The sequence below is a fragment of the Muntiacus reevesi genome, chromosome 7, assembly GCF_963930625.1.
Source record: "Muntiacus reevesi chromosome 7, mMunRee1.1, whole genome shotgun sequence".
NCBI classification, from domain to species: Eukaryota; Metazoa; Chordata; class Mammalia; order Artiodactyla; family Cervidae; genus Muntiacus; species Muntiacus reevesi.
The window spans coordinates 20,351,966-20,373,761 of NC_089255.1; the positions used below are offsets into that span (position 1 = coordinate 20,351,966).

At 55.6% G+C, this 21,796-nt stretch overlaps 2 protein-coding genes across 4 annotated transcripts; both read left to right on the forward strand.

The window, feature by feature from the left end:
- The first annotated feature begins 758 nt into the window (after nt 1–758).
- Nucleotides 759–5,695, forward strand: RIPK3 (receptor interacting serine/threonine kinase 3). Of its 2 annotated transcripts, none has more exons than XM_065940033.1 (10): nt 759–991; nt 1,194–1,334; nt 1,473–1,782; nt 2,253–2,398; nt 2,524–2,570; nt 2,780–2,944; nt 3,056–3,141; nt 3,373–3,714; nt 3,858–3,918; nt 4,547–5,695. In XM_065940033.1, the coding sequence occupies exons 1-10, from the start codon at nt 972–974 to the stop codon at nt 4,768–4,770; spliced, it is 1,542 nt and encodes a 513-aa protein (XP_065796105.1). In that variant the 5' UTR covers nt 759–971; the 3' UTR covers nt 4,771–5,695. The 2 variants fall into 2 exon arrangements, with proteins under 2 accessions (XP_065796105.1, XP_065796104.1); XM_065940032.1 differs by having other exon boundaries at nt 761–991; nt 2,777–2,944; nt 4,547–5,694.
- A 173-nt stretch (nt 5,696–5,868) lies between these two features.
- Nucleotides 5,869–21,573, forward strand: ADCY4 (adenylate cyclase 4). 2 transcript variants are annotated; one of them, XM_065940994.1, is made up of 26 exons: nt 5,869–5,983; nt 6,273–6,478; nt 7,693–7,890; nt 7,995–8,156; nt 8,715–8,864; nt 9,309–9,457; nt 9,540–9,651; nt 10,365–10,492; nt 10,627–10,785; nt 11,039–11,171; nt 11,380–11,553; nt 14,187–14,230; nt 14,363–14,449; nt 14,637–14,706; nt 15,028–15,125; nt 15,779–15,863; nt 15,968–16,105; nt 17,021–17,131; nt 17,349–17,533; nt 17,703–17,787; nt 18,220–18,378; nt 19,307–19,453; nt 19,745–19,852; nt 19,969–20,083; nt 20,377–20,501; nt 20,584–21,573. In XM_065940994.1, the coding sequence occupies exons 2-26, from the start codon at nt 6,320–6,322 to the stop codon at nt 20,734–20,736; spliced, it is 3,234 nt and encodes a 1,077-aa protein (XP_065797066.1). In that variant the 5' UTR covers nt 5,869–5,983; nt 6,273–6,319; the 3' UTR covers nt 20,737–21,573. The 2 variants fall into 2 exon arrangements, with proteins under 2 accessions (XP_065797066.1, XP_065797067.1); XM_065940995.1 differs by lacking the exon at nt 15,779–15,863 and having other exon boundaries at nt 14,363–14,423.
- The last annotated feature ends 223 nt before the right edge of the window (nt 21,574–21,796 follow it).

Below are 21,796 nucleotides of genomic sequence, written 5' to 3' on the forward strand. Positions count from 1 at the left end.
CAGGCCTTGGGCAGGTAAAATATGAACACCTTTTATCAACCCTGAATCCTGAACTCTCCCCAAGTTCCTGAGTTCTCCAAGACCCCAGTCCAGAGCATGTCTGTCAGGAACACTTATTAATATTAAGCAGAGAGCTTGCAGTGGAGGAGTGGTCGTGGGGAGAGAGGCCAGAGAGATTCTGCGGGGTCTCCACGGCGTGTACACCCCAGTGTCAGCAACTCTCGGGCGGGCCAGCTCACCTAGCTCACCACAGCACCCTGGGAGAGGTCTGTATGCAGAAGGAATAGAGACCACTGAACGCTCCACACCTTCCCCACCTGCTGATGCCCTTGTGAAAATGGCAGAGCTTCAGGGTTCAGAGCCAGGCTCTGACGTCAGTTCCGGGTCAGCTTGGGCCGGGTACTTAAACTCAGGGCTTTCTCACCTATAAAGAAGTAACCAAAGCGTACCTATCCCCTTAGGGTTGATGTGAGGATTAAATGAGCTAATGGCTTGTGGTGAGCTTTAGAGAAGTGTTAGCTATACTCTTAGGGCAGCTATGGGAGAACAGAAGCCTAGGACCGTGATATCCTCCCCAGCGCCACCGCCCCCACCCCAGTCCCGCCGCGGTATCCCAGGCTTGGCGCTGGAGCTGGGAATCCTGAGGAAGGAGGGAGAGAGGCCAGTGGTGGGAGGTGGTTGTGGGTTCCTGGAGGGCGAGGACACCCAGCGACAACTCGGCCTGACCTGACACCCTAGGAACAGCACTAGTTTCTGTTCTGCACCCTGCCCTGTGCCCTTCCCCGCCCCCGGGGCGGGACTCTAGAGGCATCAATTAAAGAAGGAAGTGGTTCAGGCCGAGAGAGCAACCCGGGGAGGCTGGAGGCGGAACCGTGAAGGAGCCTGGAGATTGACCCCTCTCCCAGCCCCCAACCCCTCTTTCATCCGTGGGGGCTCGCAACTTCCAGGAGCTTCTCTCATCTTCCAGCCTGATGTCTGGCTCTACGTTATGGTGAGTGCAGAGTGAGATATGGATGTCCCCCCTGCCAAGGCCAGGGCACAGAGGATCCCAGGGGAGAGGCTGGGGCTCGAATTGACAGCGCCGAGCCGTCACGGGGGCGGGGGGGTGGGGGCGGTTAGAGGGGTGCAGCTGGGAGGGGAGCAGGGAGGCCTTGGGGCCACGGCCGGCTGGTTACCTGGCTCCCGTCTCTCAGGCCCAAAGGTGCCTCAGCCCCGCTGGTGCCCATCGAGGAACTGGAGAACCCGGAGTTAATAGGCAAGGGCGGATTTGGCTCCGTCTTCCGGGCACATCACAGGAGTTGGGGCTTAGACGTGGCGGTCAAGATCGTGAACTCGTGAGTGACCGGAGCCGGGGTCTGGTCCAGGAGGCCGGGCCGGGGAGGAGGGGCCGCTGTGCCGCGGGGCGGGGCCTGAGGGCGGCCGGGAAGGACCTCTCGGGAGCAGAGCTGACGGCAGCCCTCTCCTGAGCGCAGGAGGGCCATATCCAGGGAGGTGAAGGCCATGTCCAGTCTGCACAACAAGCATGTGCTGCTCCTCCTGGGGGTCACCGAGAAGTTGGAGTGGGAGTACGTGTCTGGGCCGGCTCTGGTAACTCAGTTCATGGAGAACGGCTCCTTGGCGGTGCTGCTGCAGCCCCATTGCCCTCGGCCCTGGCGGCTCCTCTGCCGCCTGCTGCAGGAGCTGGTGCTCGGGATGTGCTATCTGCACAGCCAGAACCCAGTGCTTCTCCACCGGGACCTCAAGCCCTCCAACGTCCTACTAGATTCAGAGCTGCACGCCAAGGTCAGCCCAGCTTCTGGACAGAGTCCTGCCCCAGAGCTGCCCCAACCCCATCCACGGGACATAGGACCTGTACCTGCTGCAGCCCTGTCTCTTGAATACCCTCACCATCTCCCTCTGGACACAGGGCTGCCCAAGTGTCAAGGCCCAGCCTGGAGCTCTGGCCCCTGCCACACCAGGTGATAGAGGCCTTGACCAACGTGGTCAGTCCCACAGGTCCACCCCACAGGGCCCTCCAAAGATCCGTAGCTGATCTAGCCCAGGAGACTCAGACTTCAACCCAGTGCCATGGAGAGGGGACCCAGACCTCCAACCAGGGGCCCCACTGGTCCTACCCTTCCCCTAACCCTCCATACCGTCTTTACAAGGCTGGGCCTGCCCTTTTGGGGGGGGGGTGGTGGTAAGAAAAGGGTTCTGGGGGTTTCTTGGACCTGCCCATTCCCTATCTCCTCCTTCTTATCTCCCTTTTGCAGGTGGCAGACTTTGGCCTGTCCACATTTCAGGGTGGCTCACAGTCAGGGGCAGGATCTGGGGAGTCAGGGTGCACCCCAGCCTACTTGGCCCCAGAACTGTTGGCTAATATAAACCGGAAGGCCTCCAGGGCCAGTGATGTCTACAGGTAAGGCACCCACTCCAAACATATATCCCCAATTTCTACACCTGTCTGGGTCCTTCGAAGGGATGCTGTATAGAAAGGAATCTTGCCAGCAGCTGGGTCAGGCCTCAGCTTTGTGTCTCCTGCAGCTTTGGGATCCTAACGTGGGCAGTGCTAGCCGGAAGAGAAGCTGAGAGTAAGACAGACTCTGGGATCCTTCACCTCAGGTGCCCCCCTCCCCCAAGCCGCCAATCCCCCAATCCCCAAGCCCTCCTCCTCCTGTTTACCTGCTCAGACTGCCCCACTCCTTCCTCACATCTGCAACGCTCCCCACCCCTGCCCATGATGGGGTAGCCGTCATACTCTGAATGCCTTCTATTCACACACACACCCCCACCCTAGTAGTGTCCCAGACATCATTGATGCGGGAAGCAGTGTGTGAGAGGCAGATCCGGCCCCCACTGACTGAGCTGCCCCCGTCTGGGCCTGAGACTCCTGGCTTGGAAGAACTGACAGATTTGATGCAGCAGTGTTGGAGCCATGAGCCCCAGAAGAGACCTTCCTTCCAAGGTGCGCTGGTCATCCAGCTGGCAGTCAAGATAGGCCTGAATTTGTCAGCAGAGGCTTTTCCCCCGGAAAAGAAATTTTGTTCACCTGCCCCCCACTCTGCCTTCTCTCTAGAATGCCGAACAACCACCAAGAAAGTCCTTGATCTGGTAAATAAAGGAGATGTGTCTGGTAGAAAGATGAATGATGCAGTCTCCATGGTGAGTGCTCAACATCCCCACCCCCACCCAGCAGCTGGGCAGGATGGCACAACGTGGCTACCTTGGCCACTCAATGACCCCATGCTGACCACCATTCTCTAAGCTTTGCCTATGATCCCCCCCTCTCCTCACCCCATCCCTGAGTTCCCAGGTAACAGATATGGACCCAACTCCCTTGGGTTTACTCCAGCTCTCCCACCTCCATGCCCAGCCAGCTCCCCATCCTTACAGGTGAAGGAGTTCCTTTCTGAGCACAGGGGCAGCAACAGCCCAGGCCTGGAAAGGACAGAAATAGATGGTCCTAGGGAAACCACAGGAAGCCATGATGCCTTGGTCTCTGAAATGATGAACCTGAATCTGGACGGGTGCCCCAGCTCTGTTCCTGAAAAATGTACAAACCTTCTTGAGAGCATCAGGGTCCAGAGACAGCAGGTTCCGTCTGCCTGGACAGCAGAGACATCTTCAGATTCAACAGCCCAACCTCCTCAGACTCCAGAGACTTTACCTTTCAGAAACCAGAATCCCTGCCCCACCTCTGCTTGGACCCCAGGCCCTGGACCCCAAGGGAGTCAGGTGAGACATTGGCAAGACTACAAGAATCGCTGGGACTCCTGTGAATCCTGTCCTCTTGCCAGGGGACACTTGGGGCTGAGGGTGTCTGCCATAAGGGAACGGGCTCCAGGACAGGGAGCCTGAGAGCCCTGTGTTGTTTGTAGGGGGATGAGAGACGTGACACCAGCTGGCCTCCCAGAGGGCCGGCACCGAACCTGGTACCAGGTACCCACTCCCCACTCCTTCCTTTCCCCACTTAAGTCTCCTACTGGCTTCTTCCTTAAGAACAAATGCAGATCCAGGGTACTTGGGGAGGGGGGATGAGAAAGGGCTAGAGCCCACCTTCCCCAGTCTTCTCATTTTGTAAATGAAGAAACTGACAGCCACTGAGCTCACACAGCAAAGCCAACTTGGCCCCTGAGCATTTGGACTTGCCCCAACACCAGCGCTATGAACCTCTAAATTCCATTCCACTGTCGCTGTGTCGGTCCAGAGGGTCTCCCATCAGAAAAGACCCAGATATCATCGATTCAATGGACTTGAGTTTGAGCACACTCCCAGAGATAGTGAAAGACAGGGAAGCCTGGCGTAATGCAGTCCATGGGGTCCAAAGAGTTGGACATGACTGAGTGACTGAACAACAACATCAGAGTCTCAGATGTTAGTTGCCACTCCTCTTTAGCTTCTGCAAACCCAATTCTGAAGGTGCAGCATGAAGGGAAAGACTGAGACCCCACACTTGCATTTCCCCAGGGTGAACACGAGGTGTCGCTGCCCCTCCATCCTGCTGCTCTCCTTACTATAAATCTCCAGCCACTTAATCCTCCCACCATCCTCACTCTCTCTCTTCAAGGGTCATGGCTTCCTACCATCTTTAACTGCCAAGGAATACAGTTGGGAAACAACAACCGCATGGTTATACAAGGAGGAACTGCCTTATCCACGCAGGGTGTGGCACATGGGGGCGTGGATTGGGGCCCTCAGAGCACCCCTCACGGAGAAAGTTCAAAAGAAGGACCGCAAGAACCTGAAGCCTGGAGTGTGCCAAAGGACTGGTATCAAAACAGCAAGAATTGAAGCAGCTTCTCAGCTGCCTTCTGGACTTGAGGCTGCTAGCCTAGACTTTCTCTGAGGGCATCAGGCCTTCACCCGAACTGTCTTTGTGGCCCTGGGAGGCAATAAATGTGGAATTTTAACCAAAGCACCATGAAGGAGGCTAAAGCTTCAGCCAGGGGCAGGAAGAGATGTGGATGAGAGATGGGGGAGCTGACATCGAGGGAGTGGGAGGCACTGTGGTTTCTCTGTATGGCCAGAAGTGGGATGCTGAGGGCTGTGGGTGGGCAGTGTTGTGGCACACTAGGTCAGGGCCCTGCTGGCGGTGGGGGCAGGAAGGAATCCTGGCTCCTGGGGCAGCTCTAATCTCAGGGCAGAGCACTTCCTGTAGAGCAGGCAAGACCCCACCCTAAACCAAACCCTGAGGCTACGGGCTGTGGTCCTGCCACCACCTTTTCTTCTGGGCTGTGAACACTTGGTAGTGGAGTCCTGGGGAGGGAGCTCTCCCTGGGAATTCTCGGACCCCAGCACACCTTTGCCCTGCGTGAAGCCCCTAGTCTCTCTGGTAGGTCAGCCCCCAAACTACCACCTCCCTCCCCCACATACGTTCACGCACACGTTGCTTCCATGGACACATTGGAAACCTTTGATTCTCAGCTGGCATTTGGGAGTGGACAGCAATGTTTCCACGAAGCTACGCACAGACGTGCCCCTTCCATGGAGCTGGACACCACTGGAGTATAGACCGCTCAGACGTGGCCACAGCACTGCCATCCAGGCTGGAGGGGCAGGGAAGGATTGCCTCTCATCTGGACCTAGACCCCGGTCCCCATTCAGCACCATGCTCTTCTTCCCCACATCCTTGCCAGCTTTTGCTCCAGCCCACCCTCAGTCTCCCCACACCCAAGGTCTGGGGCCATTTTGACATTTGACACTTGGTGCGGCCCACACCACCCCTTGCATCTATCCCGCGGTCTGCATTCCCCTTCCTTGAGGGGAGCAGATGTGGGGAGGCTGTGGTGTCAGGAGAGACAATCAGAGTGGGGGAGGAGGCGGAGTGCCGAGCCTGGCTAGGGCACAGGAAGGGCCGGGCCGTCCCATCGGGGAAGTGGGAGGGGGCCGAGGCGCCTGGAGGGAAGCGCCTCTTGCCCTGCGCTCAGAGCTTCTAGCCTAGCAGCACGCTGACTCCATAACCTGCCCCAGCGTTACTCGGTTCAGCTGCAGCAGCATCGCGGCCGTGAGTTGGGGGGAAAGGGGGAGGCTGGGGTTCCTTTGCTTTCACCTTAAATCCTGTGCCCCTGGCTTTTGCCTGAGCACCTCTGCAGTCTGGGTTTGAGGGGCGACGATCAAATGAGTGGGGCATCCCCTCAGCACCAGCTTGAAGAAGGCTGGGAGGCCCAGAGAGTACCTGGAAGGAGACAGGATTGCGCTTGGGAGGTCTGGGAGCAAGTGGCTTGCTCCTGGTGAGAGGGGCACAGTTGGGGCTTTTGGGGCCTCAGACAGTAACCCACCCTAACCCTCCTCAGCCCCAGGGATCTACCCCCAGGCGGTGTGGCGTAGGGCTAGCGAGACCATGGCCCGCCTCTTCAGTCCTCGGCAGCCCCCCAGTGAAGACCTCTTCTACGAGACCTACTACAGCCTGAGCCAGCAGTACCCTCTGCTGCTGCTGCTGCTGCTGATCGTGCTCTTGGGGCTCCTGGCGCTGCTCCCTGTGGCCTGGGCAAGTGGCAGGGTGAGCAGGGGGGTGGAGGGGGGCTCTGGGGCAGGCGTCCTTGAGGACTGCGGGACAGGCACTGCCTCCAGGGCATTTTCAGGGTTGGGATTCATGGGTCTTCTTTTCGATGTGTTTTCTTTGCTGGACCTTGCTAGGAGCTGCAGTGACCCTGCACAAGTCACGGCCTCTCAGGCCACAGTTTCTGGGCCTATGCAAGGAGACAGCTGGGCCCTCGAAGCTTCTTTTTTATTTATTTATTTTTCCCTGTAGAGTTCTGTTCTAATTTCTCTGTGGGTCTGACCAATCTTAACCAGCGCCTGTGATCTGCTGGTCCTGGGATAAATCCAACGCCAGGTTTTCCAATTTTCCAGGAGGGAAATTACACTGGGCCCCATGGGAATCTGTTTCCTGGTTTTCTTTCCCTCTTCGGGGGCTGTGCGGCAGTTGTACCCACAGACTCCCAAAAAGCACTTTCCACCCCACTCTCATTTAGTCTCCAGATAACCTATTTCCAGCTTCTTTTGTGGGGGAAAAGAGCTCTTCAGTTCCATTTCTGGAAATATCCCGCTCCATATTTTCTTCCCACATTTCAGAGGCAAGGTGGGAAACCCACTGGATGAGACCAATGGTCCTCCTCCAAGTCCAGGAAGAGGTGGGGACAAATGGTGGAGACTGGGAACGGGGTGGTGCTTCTACACTTTGAGGAATGGGGAGATCCAGCTGCTAGGCAGGCAAGGGAGTTTCTCGGTGTCCCCCTGCCGAAGCACTGGGAGGTGGGGGCAGGGCCTCGGGCCCCAGGCAGGGAATTTCCCAAGCCAATTGGCCAGATTGGATACACTCACGCTCAGTCCCTCTGTGAGCTAGAATTTTTCACTTGCTTTGGGATTCCAGGGATGGGATGGGGGTGGGAGGGTGCTATAGTTCCTATCTGACAGGTGAAAAACCTCAGGCTCAGAAAGGTCATAGTGGCCAATATGAGGTTGGAGCAAGGTCTTCTGGGTAGATGGTCCAGGTTCAGTCGCCCTGCACTATGCAAGTGAGATAGTGAGTTGAATCATAGGAGACTGCTGGCTCTGTTGATTAAAAACAGATTATTAGCATTTTCATGTATTTCAATCTAATGTGAAAGACAAGTGGAGGTGCTTTGCTCACTGCTGTCTGTTCCTCCTCTCCTTGGATTAGCTCCCCAAACCCCACATTCCAGTCTTGCTTCGTGTCCCCCTCCCCACCAGGAGCTGGCCGCAGACCCGGCCTTCCTGACCACTGTGCTGTGCGCTCTGGGCGGCTTCTCACTGCTGCTGGTCCTGGCGTCCCGGGAGCAGCGACTGCAGCGCTGGACACGTCCCCTGTCGGGCCTCGTGTGGGCAGCACTGCTCGCACTAGGCCACAGCTTGCTGTTCACCGGGGGTGTGGTGAGCGCCTGGGACCAGGTGAGGCAGGGGGAGCAGGGGAATGGGGATCCCTAGGCCTCAAACACGCACCCAGGCCTGGAGGAACCGCATGAGCTTGCAACTTCCAATGCGCGTCTCCCCAGGTGTCCTTCTTCCTTTTCGTCATCTTCACTGTGTATGCCATGTTGCCCTTGGACATGCGGGACGCCATCACCGCGGGCGTCACCTCCTCACTCTCACACTTGCTGGTCCTCGGGCTGTATCTTGGGCCTCAGCCTGACGCCCGGCCGGCGCTGCTGCCACAGGTGAGCACGCAGGAAGCACGGGCTGGGTCCGGGGCTGGCTCCGCTGGGCGCTGCTTGCTTCCTCTGGGCATTCACCAGCTTTTTTGTCGAGCTGACTCCCGTGGCAGGGTACAAGGGAGGGTCCGAGGTTCAAACACAGACCTGGTGGAGCTGGTCCACAGTGCAGGCGCCATGCCTGCAAACGCCAGAAGAGGGCTCTGGCCCCCGGGGAAGGGAGTTCTCCAGGGGACCAGGGCGATGGGGACAGATGTGGCTACCAGAACCTTCACAGAGAATGTAAAAATTGGAGCGTGAGCAGTTTCCTGCTGCCGCGTGGGCGGGGATGGTGGAGAGGTATTTCCGGCAGAAGGTTTCTAGACCGAAGAGGCTATGTTGGTGCAGCAATCAAGGGTCTGGATGGGGGTGGTGGGGTGAGGGAGAAGAGCCCCCTATAGACTCCACAATGCGGCACCCGTTGCCTCGAGACACTCTTAACTGTAGAGTCCTCCCTGCCATCTCAGTTAGCCCCCCGCTCCCGCCCCGGGTAGCGGCGTCCTCTGAGACTGACCCTCCCCGCAGCTGGCTGCAAACGTGGTGCTGTTCCTGTGTGGGAACGTGGCCGGAGCCTATCACAAGGCCCTGATGGAGCGTGCACTGCGCGCCACGTTCCGGGAGGCGCTTAGTTCCCTGCACTCGCGGCGGAGACTGGACACCGAGAAGAAGCATCAGGTCCTCCAGGCCAGGAGGCCGAGTGGGGCTGGGGCTCGGACAGAGGAGTTGTTTGGGTCATGCAACCGGGCTCCGGAGACTGAATGACTTTAGGCGGGTCACTTGAGCTGTTTCCTCCTTTGTAAAATATAGCTATTGCCAACCTTGGAAGGCGGCTATGAGGTTCAAAAAACTTGAATCTTGTGAAAGCCCTTTAGAGCCCTTATGATATTAAACGAAGGGCTCTAATTCCTGTGTTGGTGCTGGAAGTTTAATCCCCAACATCGATCAGTGCCGGGCAGAGCTGGAGCCGGGCTGTGGGTGGTGGGAAGGACCTGGGCCATCGCTCTGGTGAACACCTCTGGGGCTGGGGGAGTCTGCGGGCTCCTAGGGGCTTGAGGCGGGTGGGGCCCCCGGCTTTAGGGAGTGGGGGTGAGGATTGGTGCTCATAGTTGCCTCCCTCAGGAACACCTTCTCTTGTCCATCCTTCCTGCCTACCTGGCCCGAGAGATGAAGGAGGAGATCATGGCACGACTGCAGGCTGGACAGGGGTCACGGCCAGAGAGCACCAACAACTTCCACAGCCTCTATGTCAAGAGGCACCAGGGAGTCAGGTATGAAGCAGGATGGTCAGAGGGGAGGGGGCGTGGGCTGAGACCCCAGCCGCACTGATGCTGTCTGCCCTGCCCTGCCCAGCGTGCTGTATGCTGACATCGTGGGCTTCACGCGACTGGCCAGTGAGTGCTCCCCCAAGGAGCTGGTGCTTATGCTCAACGAGCTTTTTGGCAAGTTCGACCAAATCGCCAAGGTCAGAGGGGACTTCCTTCCCCACCTTCAAACTCCCCACCCTGGAGAGACCCAGCCAGGGAAAGTCCTGCCTTATAAGATCCCAGCCCCACTTCCAAGCTCATGTGGGCTCCCAGATACTCCACTGCGGTAGGAAACCCTCTCAGACATCCCCAGGTATGGAACTGCTCACTGCACACCTCAGACTTGGAGGGACCTTTCAACATCCTCACAGATGCCCCAACCACAACACCCCCAAACAGCCTCTGAGTCCCAGCACAAGTGTCTCTGGACACCACAACCAAATCTAGATGGATTTTTCTGATGCACTAATGTTAGGAGGCTCTTTCAAGGGAAATCTCTGCCCTCTGCATCCTCAACTTAGCATCCCCAGGGATGCCCCCAAGGAATTTAATCTTGGGTGTCCTCCCCCAAAAAAACCCTCAATCCTGAGATGACTTTCATATGCTCAAATCTGGATACACCCTACATGTGCCAAAGCTGGAGAGATTCACAAACATCCCAACCCTTCAGATGCCCTTCTGAGAAAGACACCCACATAGAAAACCTCAGCCTGCCCCATATCAAGTTGAGGGAGGCCCTAGATCTAATCTCGACACTCCCAACTCAGAAGTTCTTCAGGGATACCACATTTGTGCCCACTTGTCCCAGCTCCTTCCTGCCTCCTCTGGCTGCTAACCAGGTGCCCCCACCCCCTGCACACCCTTCCCCTAGGAGCACGAATGCATGCGGATCAAGATCCTGGGAGACTGTTACTACTGTGTCTCCGGGCTGCCGCTCTCACTGCCAGACCATGCCATCAACTGTGTGCGCATGGGGCTGGACATGTGCCGGGCCATCAGGTCAGCTGGGGTGGGCAGGATGGATGTGCGGAGGAGCAGACAGAATGGTGGAAGTCCTCCTGGAAAGAGGGAGGGGTACAGCAAGGGTAGGGCTGAAGTCAGCACTCAGACTGCTCTCTACACATCTTGCTCAGGAAACTCCGGGCAGCCACGGGCGTGGACATCAACATGCGTGTGGGCGTGCACTCAGGCAGCGTGCTCTGCGGGGTCATCGGGCTACAGAAATGGCAGTATGATGTCTGGTCCCATGACGTCACTCTGGCCAACCACATGGAGGCGAGTGGAGTGCCAGGGTGAGAGCTGGGGCTCCAGGAGGCTATAGCAAAAGACCCATCAGGCCTCCCACATGCCTGGTTTTCACAGTTCTTTAAAATGAGCATGTTCCCAAGTGGGGCTCAGGGAGATCCTGGGGACAGTGAGGGGGGCTGGGAGATACCCCCTGTAGCACAGGATCTTGCTGGAAGTCAGACCTCCAGGAAAGATCCTCGAAAGAAATGAGAGATTTGGAAGCCCTCCCTCCTTACTCCCCCTGCCCCCTTCTTCCAGACGAGTACATATCACAGGGGCTACGCTGGCCCTGCTGGCCGGGGCTTATGCTGTGGAGGATGCAGCCATGGAACACCGGGACCCATACCTTCGGGAGCTAGGGGAGCCGACCTACCTGGTCATCGACCCCTGGGTAAGAACCCCGCCTAGACCCCATGGCCTGGCCCACCCCAACATCCACAGCCAATGAGCCTGATCTCGTCCATGCCAGAGATTGAGCTCCTGGGTCCTGATGTGTGTATCACGAGGGACGGGACACAAGCCTTAAAGGAGTGTGGGGAGAATGGGGAAGTCAAGTCAACGTGATCTTGACTCTCATATGACTCCCTCATATGGCCCAGGCTGCAGAGGAAGACGAGAAGGGCACTGCAGGAGGGTTGCTGTCCTCTCTTGAGGGCTCCAAGATGCGTCCGTCACTGCTGATGACCCGCTACCTGGAGTCCTGGGGTGCAGCCAAGCCTTTCGCCCACCTGAGCCATGTAGAGAGCCCTGTGTCCACTTCGACCCCTCTCCCGGTATGTGCACCAACTTCATGAGCCCAGCACTTAACATCAACTCACCCCCGTGGCCCACTTCCAGCCCTTCCTGCCCCCTCCACCAGTGAGTTTTTGATGACATCCCAAGGTCCTGAACTGTCTGGTCACGCCAGTCACTGGTTCAGGACCTTCCTTGCCCTTTCCAGAGAAAGGACAAAGATGACTTCCCTCTGAGCTCAGTTCAGAGAAGACTCAAGACCCCATAGACACCATGTCCATTGCTCCCCAGCCTCCATTCAGGAAGCCCCCTCCCCTGGAACCATACTCCCTCCTAACTCTGAGGCCAGTGCTGCACACCCATTCCCACCAGGAAATGGGTCTGTTTAGCTCAGACTGCATGCTCTCATCTTAAGTCCCTACTGGGACCAGGACAGTGGAGGCCAGTCACTCGTTGCCCCCACTCTCCAGCACTTGCACACAGATAAGATGAGGTGAAAGTGAAAATCTCTCATGGCCTCGAAGAAGGAAGTAACCATGAGTGGGCAGAGTTGGGGAGAGAGCAGGAAGGTCGGCCCACCCCTTATCTGGGGAAAGCTAGGACGTTACTGGCTGATCTATGCAAAGCACTTCAAAGTAATGAGTGATTCATCACCTGCCTGGAGAGCCTGCATCTCCCCCACAGGTTCTTGGTACTTGATGACGAGTGGCCTGAACCCCCTCATGCAGGGACCCAGGCCATGTTCCTCAAGGCTTGCCGTGGGATTCAATTTCTCAGCCTGTTCTCCTCCATTGTACCCCCATCTTCCCCAAAACTGTTCAGCATTCCTAGCCACTTGTCCACAGATCTTCCCAGAATCTTCTCAGCCAGGTAGACCTGCTTGGATTTATGGGGCGACTCCAGACTACCCTTTCTGTGTCGTCCCCCACCCTCCCATCCAGCAGGAAAGCAGGCCAGAGATCAGTGAGCAGTGGGGGACAGGGAGGGGTGGAGGACCTTGGCAGTAGGGGCTCAGTGGCTGAGTGCCTCAGCTTGGGGAAGGGGAGAGGTCAGAGTGCTCTGCTGGCAGGATGGAGAGGAAGGAAGGACCCAAAACCCAGTGACTATTGCAGGATGAGGCCGCCCGGTGGGGGTAGGGGAGAAGGGGGCTTGCCCAGGGGCTTTAAGACAGTGTTGAGTGCAATCCTCATCCCTCATGGTGGGGATGCCTCCTCAGAACCCTGCCAGGCCTCCCTAAATCCTTCACTGTTGTGCAGGCTAATAAGTGTCAGGGCAGAGTGGGAACCCTTTGTTCTAAGGTATCTTTCCATGCGGGACCACACCAGCCCAGAGACTCCCTTCTCAGTCCCTGACGTTCCAGGGTCTCATTTAAATGTTAAGGATCCTGAGAATCACACTTGGATTACTATTAAACAATGTGGAACTGTGGGGTGACTGGGCAGTGTTTGTGTGGTGGCTACCATCCATCCATATTTATTCCTTCTACAATCTTTCAGTACCTACTATGTGGCATGCACTAGGGTAGTTCTGGAAAAGACAGAAATGAATGAGATAGTTCCCTGCCTTTAAATAATTTATAGGCATAGGGGAGGACAGGAGGTAGTTTGATAAAAGTTAGACTGAGGTGTAGATGTATAGATGGTTCCATGCCAAAAACATACCTCTCAATCACTCTGTCTCTCCCGCTCTGCTCCTCTCATGTACACAGGGTTTTGGTTTGTGGGCCAAACCCACAGGGTGGCCCCCTGTGACCTGTTTTCTTCCCGTGAGCCAGGGGAGTGGGGAAAGATGGTCACCCTACATCTTGCCCTCGGTAGTGGCTGCGGCATTCCACCTCCTTCCTTGGCACTCATCCTCAGTTGCATGCTCATTCTCACGTCTCTGCACACATTGCGTATTCCTTTTGGTGCAGAAGAGAATGACTCTAACCAGGTTTCTCTTCCTCTTCCCCTTTCTTCTCCATTTTTGGTTCTCTCCCCGACCACCTCCCAGCTCAGCCTGATCAGCATGGAAGGGCAGAGGAGATTCAAAGTGTTCTGCATTGCCATTCCAGTTTCAACCAACAGGGATTTTTTTTTGCATGGGGTGATGGGCAAGTCACTGCCTTTGGAATTGGTTGTAGTCTTTAGGGAAGATGAGACACAAGAAATCACAGCCATCAAGCCTACAGAAGGTCCAGGGTTGCCTCTTTTTAAAATATTTATGTTTTTTTATTTTTATTATTTATTTGGCTATGCTGGGCTTTAGTTGAAGCATGTGGGATCTAGCTCCTTGACCGGGGATCAAACCCAGGCCCCCTGCACTGGGAGCATGGAGTCTTAGCCACTGGACCACCAGGGAAGTCCCCCCCAGGGTTGCCTCTTAAGTGATAGAAACTACGAGGAAATCAGAGGGCATAGAGACTCTTGGAGTCTGAAAGGTCAGAAAGAAGCTTGAAGAAATAAATGTGGTTTGTGGGCAGGTAGGATTTGGTAGAAATGGAAATGGAGATAGAAATGGTGATGTGTATAAAGAGAGATAGAGATAAAGAGAGAAAGGGAGAGAGAGAGAGTTGGGTCAGATGCTCAAGTCAAGGCCCGTGCAAATTTGAAATGCCTCGCTGCAGAGAGGCTCCACCATGGTGGAGGATGCTCACCATCTTTCATCTTCCTCCATCCCTGTGTTCTCCTTGTAGGAGAAGGCCCTGTCTTCCTTCAGCCCCCAGTGGAGCCTGGACCGGTGAGGTGGCCTGAGCAAATTTGAGTGGGGTCGTCCCTGTGACCTACCTCCATCCTCCCTGGGGGGCTACTCCTGCTTTGCCCAGATGCTTTCGAGAGTCTTCCTGGTGACAGCTGGGCTCTCACTGTGCAGGAGCCGTACCCCGCGGGGACTTGATGAGGAACTAGACACCGGGGATGCCAAGTTCTTCCAGGTCATCGAACAGCTCAATTCTCAGAAGTATGGAGATCTGAAGAGGGCTGGGAGGGCTGGAGGCCAGGGCTTGGGTGGGAGAGGAAGGACAGTGCTTCCTCTGCCCGGAAAGGAAGGGAACACCTTCCCAGCTCTAGCCTTTCCACTCACCTGACCATGCACCCCCCTCCCGCCCCTTCCTCTTCTGGGCTTCCTATCCCCCACCTCCCACCAGACAGTGGAAACAGTCAAAGGACTTCAATCCACTGACACTGTACTTCAGAGAGAAGGAGATGGAGAAAGAGGTAGGCTGGGGAAATGGCACCAGAGGACTTCCCAACCTCAGTTTCTCTGCCTTGGGGAGGGGCAGGCCCTGGGGTCCCACCTCCCTTTCCCAGTTCTGGCCAGTTTGTGACCTTGGAGGGGTGAAGGGCTCTCATACTAGTCCTTTGAATTACTGGGTGGTGATGAGAGGAAGGAGGACAGCTCCTTAGAGAACCGGTAGAGGCTTCCTGGGTCAGAACTGGAGGGTGGGACAGTGAGGCTGGGGACCCACTCCTTGCTGGGGATTGACACCTTCAAGGTAATGGGCAGAACTGGTGCCGACCCCTCCCCAACCCTTGCAGTATCGGCTCTCTGCACTCCCCGCCTTCAAATACTATGCAGCCTGCACCTTCCTGGTTTTTCTCTCCAACTTCATTATCCAGATGCTGGTGACAAACAGGTGAGAGACCCCTAGACAAGGGAAGCCCTGATTCTCCAGAAGAGAACCCCTGACCCACACTTTCTTCCCTTACTTCCCCTCGGCTCAGGGCACTGAACCGCAGAGGAAATGAAAATACTTGTCCTGGGGAACCAGTAATCGTAACCCTCATCTCACTGTTTTCTGTCCTGTGCACTTTCTGCATACCCCGAGCATTTTCACATGCCTATCTCTCAGTTCTAAAAACAGTCCCATGAGATTTGGATTTCTTTTGTTTCCATTAAGAAATCCAGATCTCACAGAAAATGAGCTTAGGGAGTAGGTCTTCACTCCTAGTTCACTGCAAGGAAGGGTGAGGACTCATTCAAAACTCAGCCAGGTGAAATAACTTTGGCCCCAAAGCCCAGAGACCAGTCTGATGCAGCCTCAGCCACTCTCATGAGCCCGCATCCCTTCGAAAATTGTCCTTGAGTTATCCCAGTACTGTCCGAAGCCCTGCAGCTTTCCCAGGTCATCAGCATGTAATGTCTTTCATCGGTCTAGGCTTCAGCAGCAGCCGGTTCAGATCCCCAGGACCCCTTTTTCCTGTGTCTCCCGCCCAGACTTCAGGATGCCTTCCCTGCACACAGAAAGCCTATTCTGGCTCTTCAAGGCATCATTCTGTCTCTCTTTAGGCCTCCAGCTCTGACCATCACCTATAGCATCACCTTCCTCCTCTTCTTCCTCCTCCTCTTCGTCTGCTTCTCAGAGCACCTGACGGTGAGGTGGGGTTAGGGGCAGAGTGGCGAGCTGGGGCCCTGACCACGACCCAGCCCATAGTGGCTGCTCCAGCCATGGCTAAGACTCCCATGCTTCTTCCACAGAAGTGTGTCTTGAAAGGCCCCAAGATGCTGCACTGGCTACCCACCCTGTCTGTCCTGGTGGCCACACGGCCAGGACTGCGAGTGGCTCTGGGCACCGCTACCATCCTGCTCGTCTTCGCCATGGCCATTACCAGTCTGGTGAGAGAGAAGGGGCTCTATGCACCCTCAACAGAGCATGCTGGACCTTCCAGAGGCTGAAAGAGGACCCTTGGATTTGGGAGAACAGGTGGACTAAGGCCAGGGGATACTGGAAGTGTTGGACAAGTATAAATGAAAATTACAGTCATGCACAGCCTACCACTGGAGAAGGCAATGGCACCCCACTCCAGTACTCTTGCCTGAAAAATCCCATGGACCGAGGAGCCTGGTGGGCTGCCGTCCATGGGGTCGCTAAGAGTAGGACACAACTGAGTGACTTCCCTTTCCCTTACAGCCTACTACCTGGGCATAGTCGTCATTAATAACACTTTGGTGGACATCCTTCCTATCTTTTTTCTATGATAGGCTAGGCTCCCTCTATCCATGGGATTCTCCAGGCAAGAATACTGAAGTGGGTTGCCATTCCCTTCTCTAGGGGATCTTCCCAACCCAGGGATTGAACCTGGGTCTCCCACATTGCAGGCAGTTTCTTTACCATCTGAGCCACCAGGGAAGCCCTACCTTACACATTATGATTTTGAAAGCTGAGTTTGGCAGGTTTTTTAGAACTTCGAATCATTCCTAGAATTCTGGCCCTGAAAAACACCTTAGGAATCATCCCCCAACCAAGTTACAAAAGCGGAAGCTGAGGCCCAGAGAGATTACGTGGTTGGCAAAAGATCACACAGTGGATCCATGACAGACTAATGCTCGTGACACCCACTCCCCCAATCCCTGCTCACTCCCAGCGAGGACCTCAGCACCGAGACTCCCTCACCAACCAGGGAGGATCGCAGGATCCGCCACTGTGGCAGAGTCTGGCCCCGACTCACCCCTGGGTCAGCTGAAACCCAGCTCAAGTCACGCTCGTGCCCAAGCAGCTGCCTGCCTGCCTCAGCTTCTTGTCTTCTGCAGGTCTTCTTACCAGCAGCATCAACCTGCCCTTTCCAGGCTCCCAATGTATCCTCCATGGCTTCCAACCTCTCCTGGGAGCTCCCTGGGTCCTTGCCTCTCATCAGCGTCCCAGTGAGTGTCCCTCACGGCCCTGAATGTCCTTCTCCAGAGCCTTCCGTGGCCCCTTCCCCCATTCTATCCTGTGGACAGGGACAGACACGAGTCCCATTCGGTGTGTGTTCGTGTGACTGTCACCTCTGCCCCCCCGATAGGACAGGAGCCCTGGGGTGTCCCCCGCCCCTGCCCGTGGGACAGGCCCACCTCCTGACCACGCTGCCTGGCCCCACAGTACTCCATGCACTGCTGCGTGTTGGGGTTCCTCTCCTGCTCCCTCTTCCTGCACATGAGCTTTGAGCTGAAGCTGCTGCTGCTGCTGCTGTGGCTGGCGGCCGCCTGCTCCATCTTCCTGCACTCCCACGCCTGGTTGTCCGACTGCCTCATCGCCCGCCTCTATCTGGGCACCTTGGACTCCAGGTGCGCACGGCCGCTGCACAGAGGGGCCCAGGCTGGGATGGGACAGAGCAGAACTGTCTTCCCCTCTCTGCCTGAACCACCCACAGGGCAAAGGCCAAGGGCCACGTGGGTGCTGGTGCGGGAAGTGATGGGGAGGCCATGGGACAAGCCTGATCTGTGGCCTCCTCAGGCCAGGGGTGCTGAAGGAGCCCAAACTGATGGGAGCAGTCTCCTTCTTCATCTTCTTCTTCACCCTCCTAGTCCTGGCTCGGCAGGTAAGTCTCCCAGCTCAGCCCTCCAGGGCCTTCCTAGAAAGGGTGAGGTTGGGTCCCCAGATATGTGACCTAGTCTCTCTCACCCTTTCCCTTAATCTCATATTTCCAGGTCTGTCCGTTGGAAGCTTCTAAGTGAAATTTCCTGCTCCCTTTCTTCTTCTTTGCTCCCCAATGGGAGCGCCCTTAAATCCTCCCCTCCGCCCCTCCCTTCCACCCCAATCTAGGGAAATCATGTTTAAGAAAAAACCCTCTGCCCCTGCTGCCCTCCATCATTTGAATCTAGATTCGAGGCAGTCTCCCTGGGCAGAGTTGCACGTTAAGTTTTTCTCTAAACCGGGTGTAGGATGTGGTTTTAAGCATCATGCGGTGAATGCTCAGAAGCTGGGCCCCCCTGTACTGTGTCTCCCCCTGGCCCCCTGTGACCCTCCACAGAATGAATATTACTGCCGCCTGGACTTTCTGTGGAAGAAGAAGCTGAGGCAAGAGCAGGAAGAGACGGAGACGATGGAGAACCTGACTCGGCTGCTCTTGGAGAACGTGCTCCCTGCCCATGTGGCCCCCCAGTTCATTGGTCAGAATCGGCGCAATGAGGTGACTCCCCACCCCCAACTCCTGCGCCCCAAAGGATGAAAGTCTTGGCTTGGCTCATCTTGTCTGGACTCCTGCCTGGTGGGCTGGGCGGCCTCCCAAGCCCCCATGCCTGTCAGGGGTCTCCATTTTTACAAGTTCTTAGGCTCTGTCTTCGGTGAGCACAGTCTCTGCCTCCCAAGGTCTTACTGGGAAGGTCTGTCCTCTCTGATTGCTGCTCAATACCCTTCCAAAGCCTCACTCAGTGTCAATAGGAACGGTGTGAAGGACACAGTCCTCCCATCTCTCTAGCCCTGCACTGGCCAGTTTGGTAGCCATTAGCCTCAGTGTGGCCGTTCATTAAGATAGAAGATTCAGTTCCTCGGTCACACTGGCCCCATTTCAAGTGTTCCACAGCTGCTTTGGCTAGTGGCCACCATATAGAACAGCGCAGCCAACAGAACATTTCCATCACCACAGAAACTTCTGCTGGATGCTGCTGCTCTAGACTCTTCTTTTCCCTACTATTGCTTTTTTTTTTTTTTTCTTTAGTTTGAATAGCAAAATTTATTTCTCAGAGTTCTGGAGGCTATTACTGCTTCATTTTATCTTCCAAAGTGTAGCTATCTTTGTAAGTTGACTTAGCACTTTTCAGCAATAAGATATAAAGATAATTCCCATGGGTATGATTCCCAGTTCCAAAAGAGACTCCCTTCACATTGCTGTGAGGTGATCTTGACTCAGAACCTCTCTCTTTCCTGGAATCCCAATGAGACCCAATCTTTAACTCCTGGGTCACATCCCTGGGGTAACCTGACCCTTCCCCTCTCCTTCCTTCGTGATCCTTCTTACGCCGAGGGGGAGGAGTGTGGACACAGGGAGGAGGGCCCATATAGACCCAGAAGGGGAAGAACATGGCATAGCCCCTGACCCCAGCCTCCTGCCCTCCCAGGACCTCTACCACCAGTCCTACGAGTGTGTGTGTGTCCTCTTCGCCTCAGTCCCAGACTTTAAGGAGTTCTACTCTGAATCCAGCATCAACCATGAGGGGCTAGAGTGTCTGCGGCTGCTCAATGAGATAATCGCTGATTTTGATGAGGTGACAGCTCCAAGGGTCCCCCCAGGCCCTATGTCCTGGATTCTAGAATTTCCCACCAGGCCCTCCTCCCACTTCACTCTCCTGGCCAGGAGGACCATCCTCCCCTCCCCAGCCCTCCTGCTCCTCCTCTGATCCCCCAGCTCTGCCCTCCCCAGCAACTCTTCTCACTGCCAGCTCTCACCCTGCCACCATCCCTGACCCCACAACTGGTCCTTTAGCTTCCAAAAGCCTGGGGCTGGGCTTCTGGGAGAGAGCCAGAGAGACCGGGGACACAGCCTCCTTTCTGTACAGCTGCTCTCCAAGCCCAAGTTCAGTGGGGTGGAGAAGATCAAAACCATCTGCAGCACCTACATGGCAGCTACCGGCTTGAACGCCACCTCTGGACAAGATGCACAGCAGGTACCGCATCCCTTCCTTTCCTACTAACCTCTTTTGGGCTCTCCTTGGTGGGCCCATAAGTGGGCCTTATCCCTGTGCCTTCATTGACCCATCCTGATGGGCTGGCCCTTTGCCAGGATGCTGAGCAAAGCTGCGGCCACCTTGGCACCATGGTAGAGTTTGCTGTGGCCCTTGGGTCTAAGCTGGATGTCATCAACAAGCACTCATTCAACAACTTCCGCTTGCGTGTAGGTGAGGACCCTCCCTTCCTGGGGCAGTTTGGGACCTCCTTCTCACCTTCCCAAGCTCTCCCTCCCCCAAGTCCTTTGTTAGCTGCTCCCCAGCTCATCCTGGGAAACCCCTCCAGACTCACCCCTTGGGACGGAGCATGAAGCTGGGAGGCCCATCCACTTCCTTCCGTAAGCAGCACTCCTCTAGCCTGTCCTGCTTGCCTCCGAGGCCCCCAGCACCTTCAGTCTAGTTCCCTGAGGTTTCTTTCCCCCCTCTCCTTCTTCAGAACTCCCCCTCTTTACACCTCTTGTCAGGGTTAAACCACGGACCTGTAGTGGCTGGAGTGATTGGGGCCCAGAAACCACAGTATGACATCTGGGGCAACACGGTGAATGTGGCCAGCCGCATGGAGAGTACAGGCGTCCTGGGCAAGATTCAGGTGAGGGAGCCCCTCAGAGGCGCGGGGGCGGGGGGTAGGGCTAAGGACAGCCCCGCATTCCCTCACCCCTTTCCAATCGCAGGTAACAGAAGAGACAGCCCGGGCCCTGCAGTCCTTAGGCTACACCTGCTACAGCCGGGGCATCATCAAGGTCAAAGGCAAAGGGCAGCTCTGCACCTACTTCTTGAACACAGATTTGACACGAACTGGACCTCCCTCAGCCACCCTAGGCTGAGAACCCAACCCCGTCCTCTCCATCTCATCTGTAAGATCCTCAGTAAAGAGACTCTGGTATATCTGGGCTAGAACTGATGTCAGAGGCTGCTGGTTTAGCTGAGGAGCATCTTCTCCTCACCACTCAGTAGGACTGCTTCTTCCCAGGCCAAACTGAATGTGTGTGTGCAAGTGTGAGCATGAGTGTGTTAAAAAGGTGTGATTTTTTTCTCACAAGCTCAGCAAAAGGACTGCCTCTGCCTCCCTGCCTGCCTGCCAACCTGATTCCAGTATTGGGGACCCTTGGAAGTAGAAAGAATTTTATACACATGACTCAGAACAAAGATTTGTTCTCTCCTGCTTCCCACCCACAAACACTGGAAAGAACCTCCAGGAAAATGTCATTTCATCTTTATTCACGCAACAAACACTAAATAAGCACCTGTTATGTGCTTACTATGTAGCATGGGTGGGAGGCCTGGGATATAATCTGTTAGGTCCCTCCCCATTCCAGCTGCTGTTCTCAAGCTGACCTACCATGCTTTCTAGCAAGGACATGTTGGGGCTCTCCAATTCTCAGGTCTCTCGGATTCTCCCTTGCTTCCTTTTGCCTCCTGCCCAGATGCTGATATTACATAGGTCCTGAAGCATCCATGACTCATCCTTGCTCACATTTTGGGGTCCATGAGAGGTATCTTGATGTGCAGATGTTACACGAGGATTTTTGACTTTTCTCCTAGTTGTCTTTCTCTTTTTATGCAAAAGATTCAAAAAGTAAACTGCCACTGCCATCTTCTTAAATGCTGTCAGAAGAGAGCCAGTCCAAGGCTCTCCAAGACAACAGTCTTCCCAAGTAAAGAATGACCCAACCATCTCGTTTTTGCTAATCTTCATTTCCTAAGGGTGACCACATCACAGAGGGCCTTCAGCTCCAGCCTGCGCCACAGCATTTTAGGGGCTGGCAGGATGCTGGTGTGCAGAGTTCTAGGGAATAAGATCTGATGACTTGGCTCACTGGTGAGACTGCCTCGGGAGAGAGAGGGAAAAGAGGCAATCCCCTAAGACATCTCCCATTGAGAGGA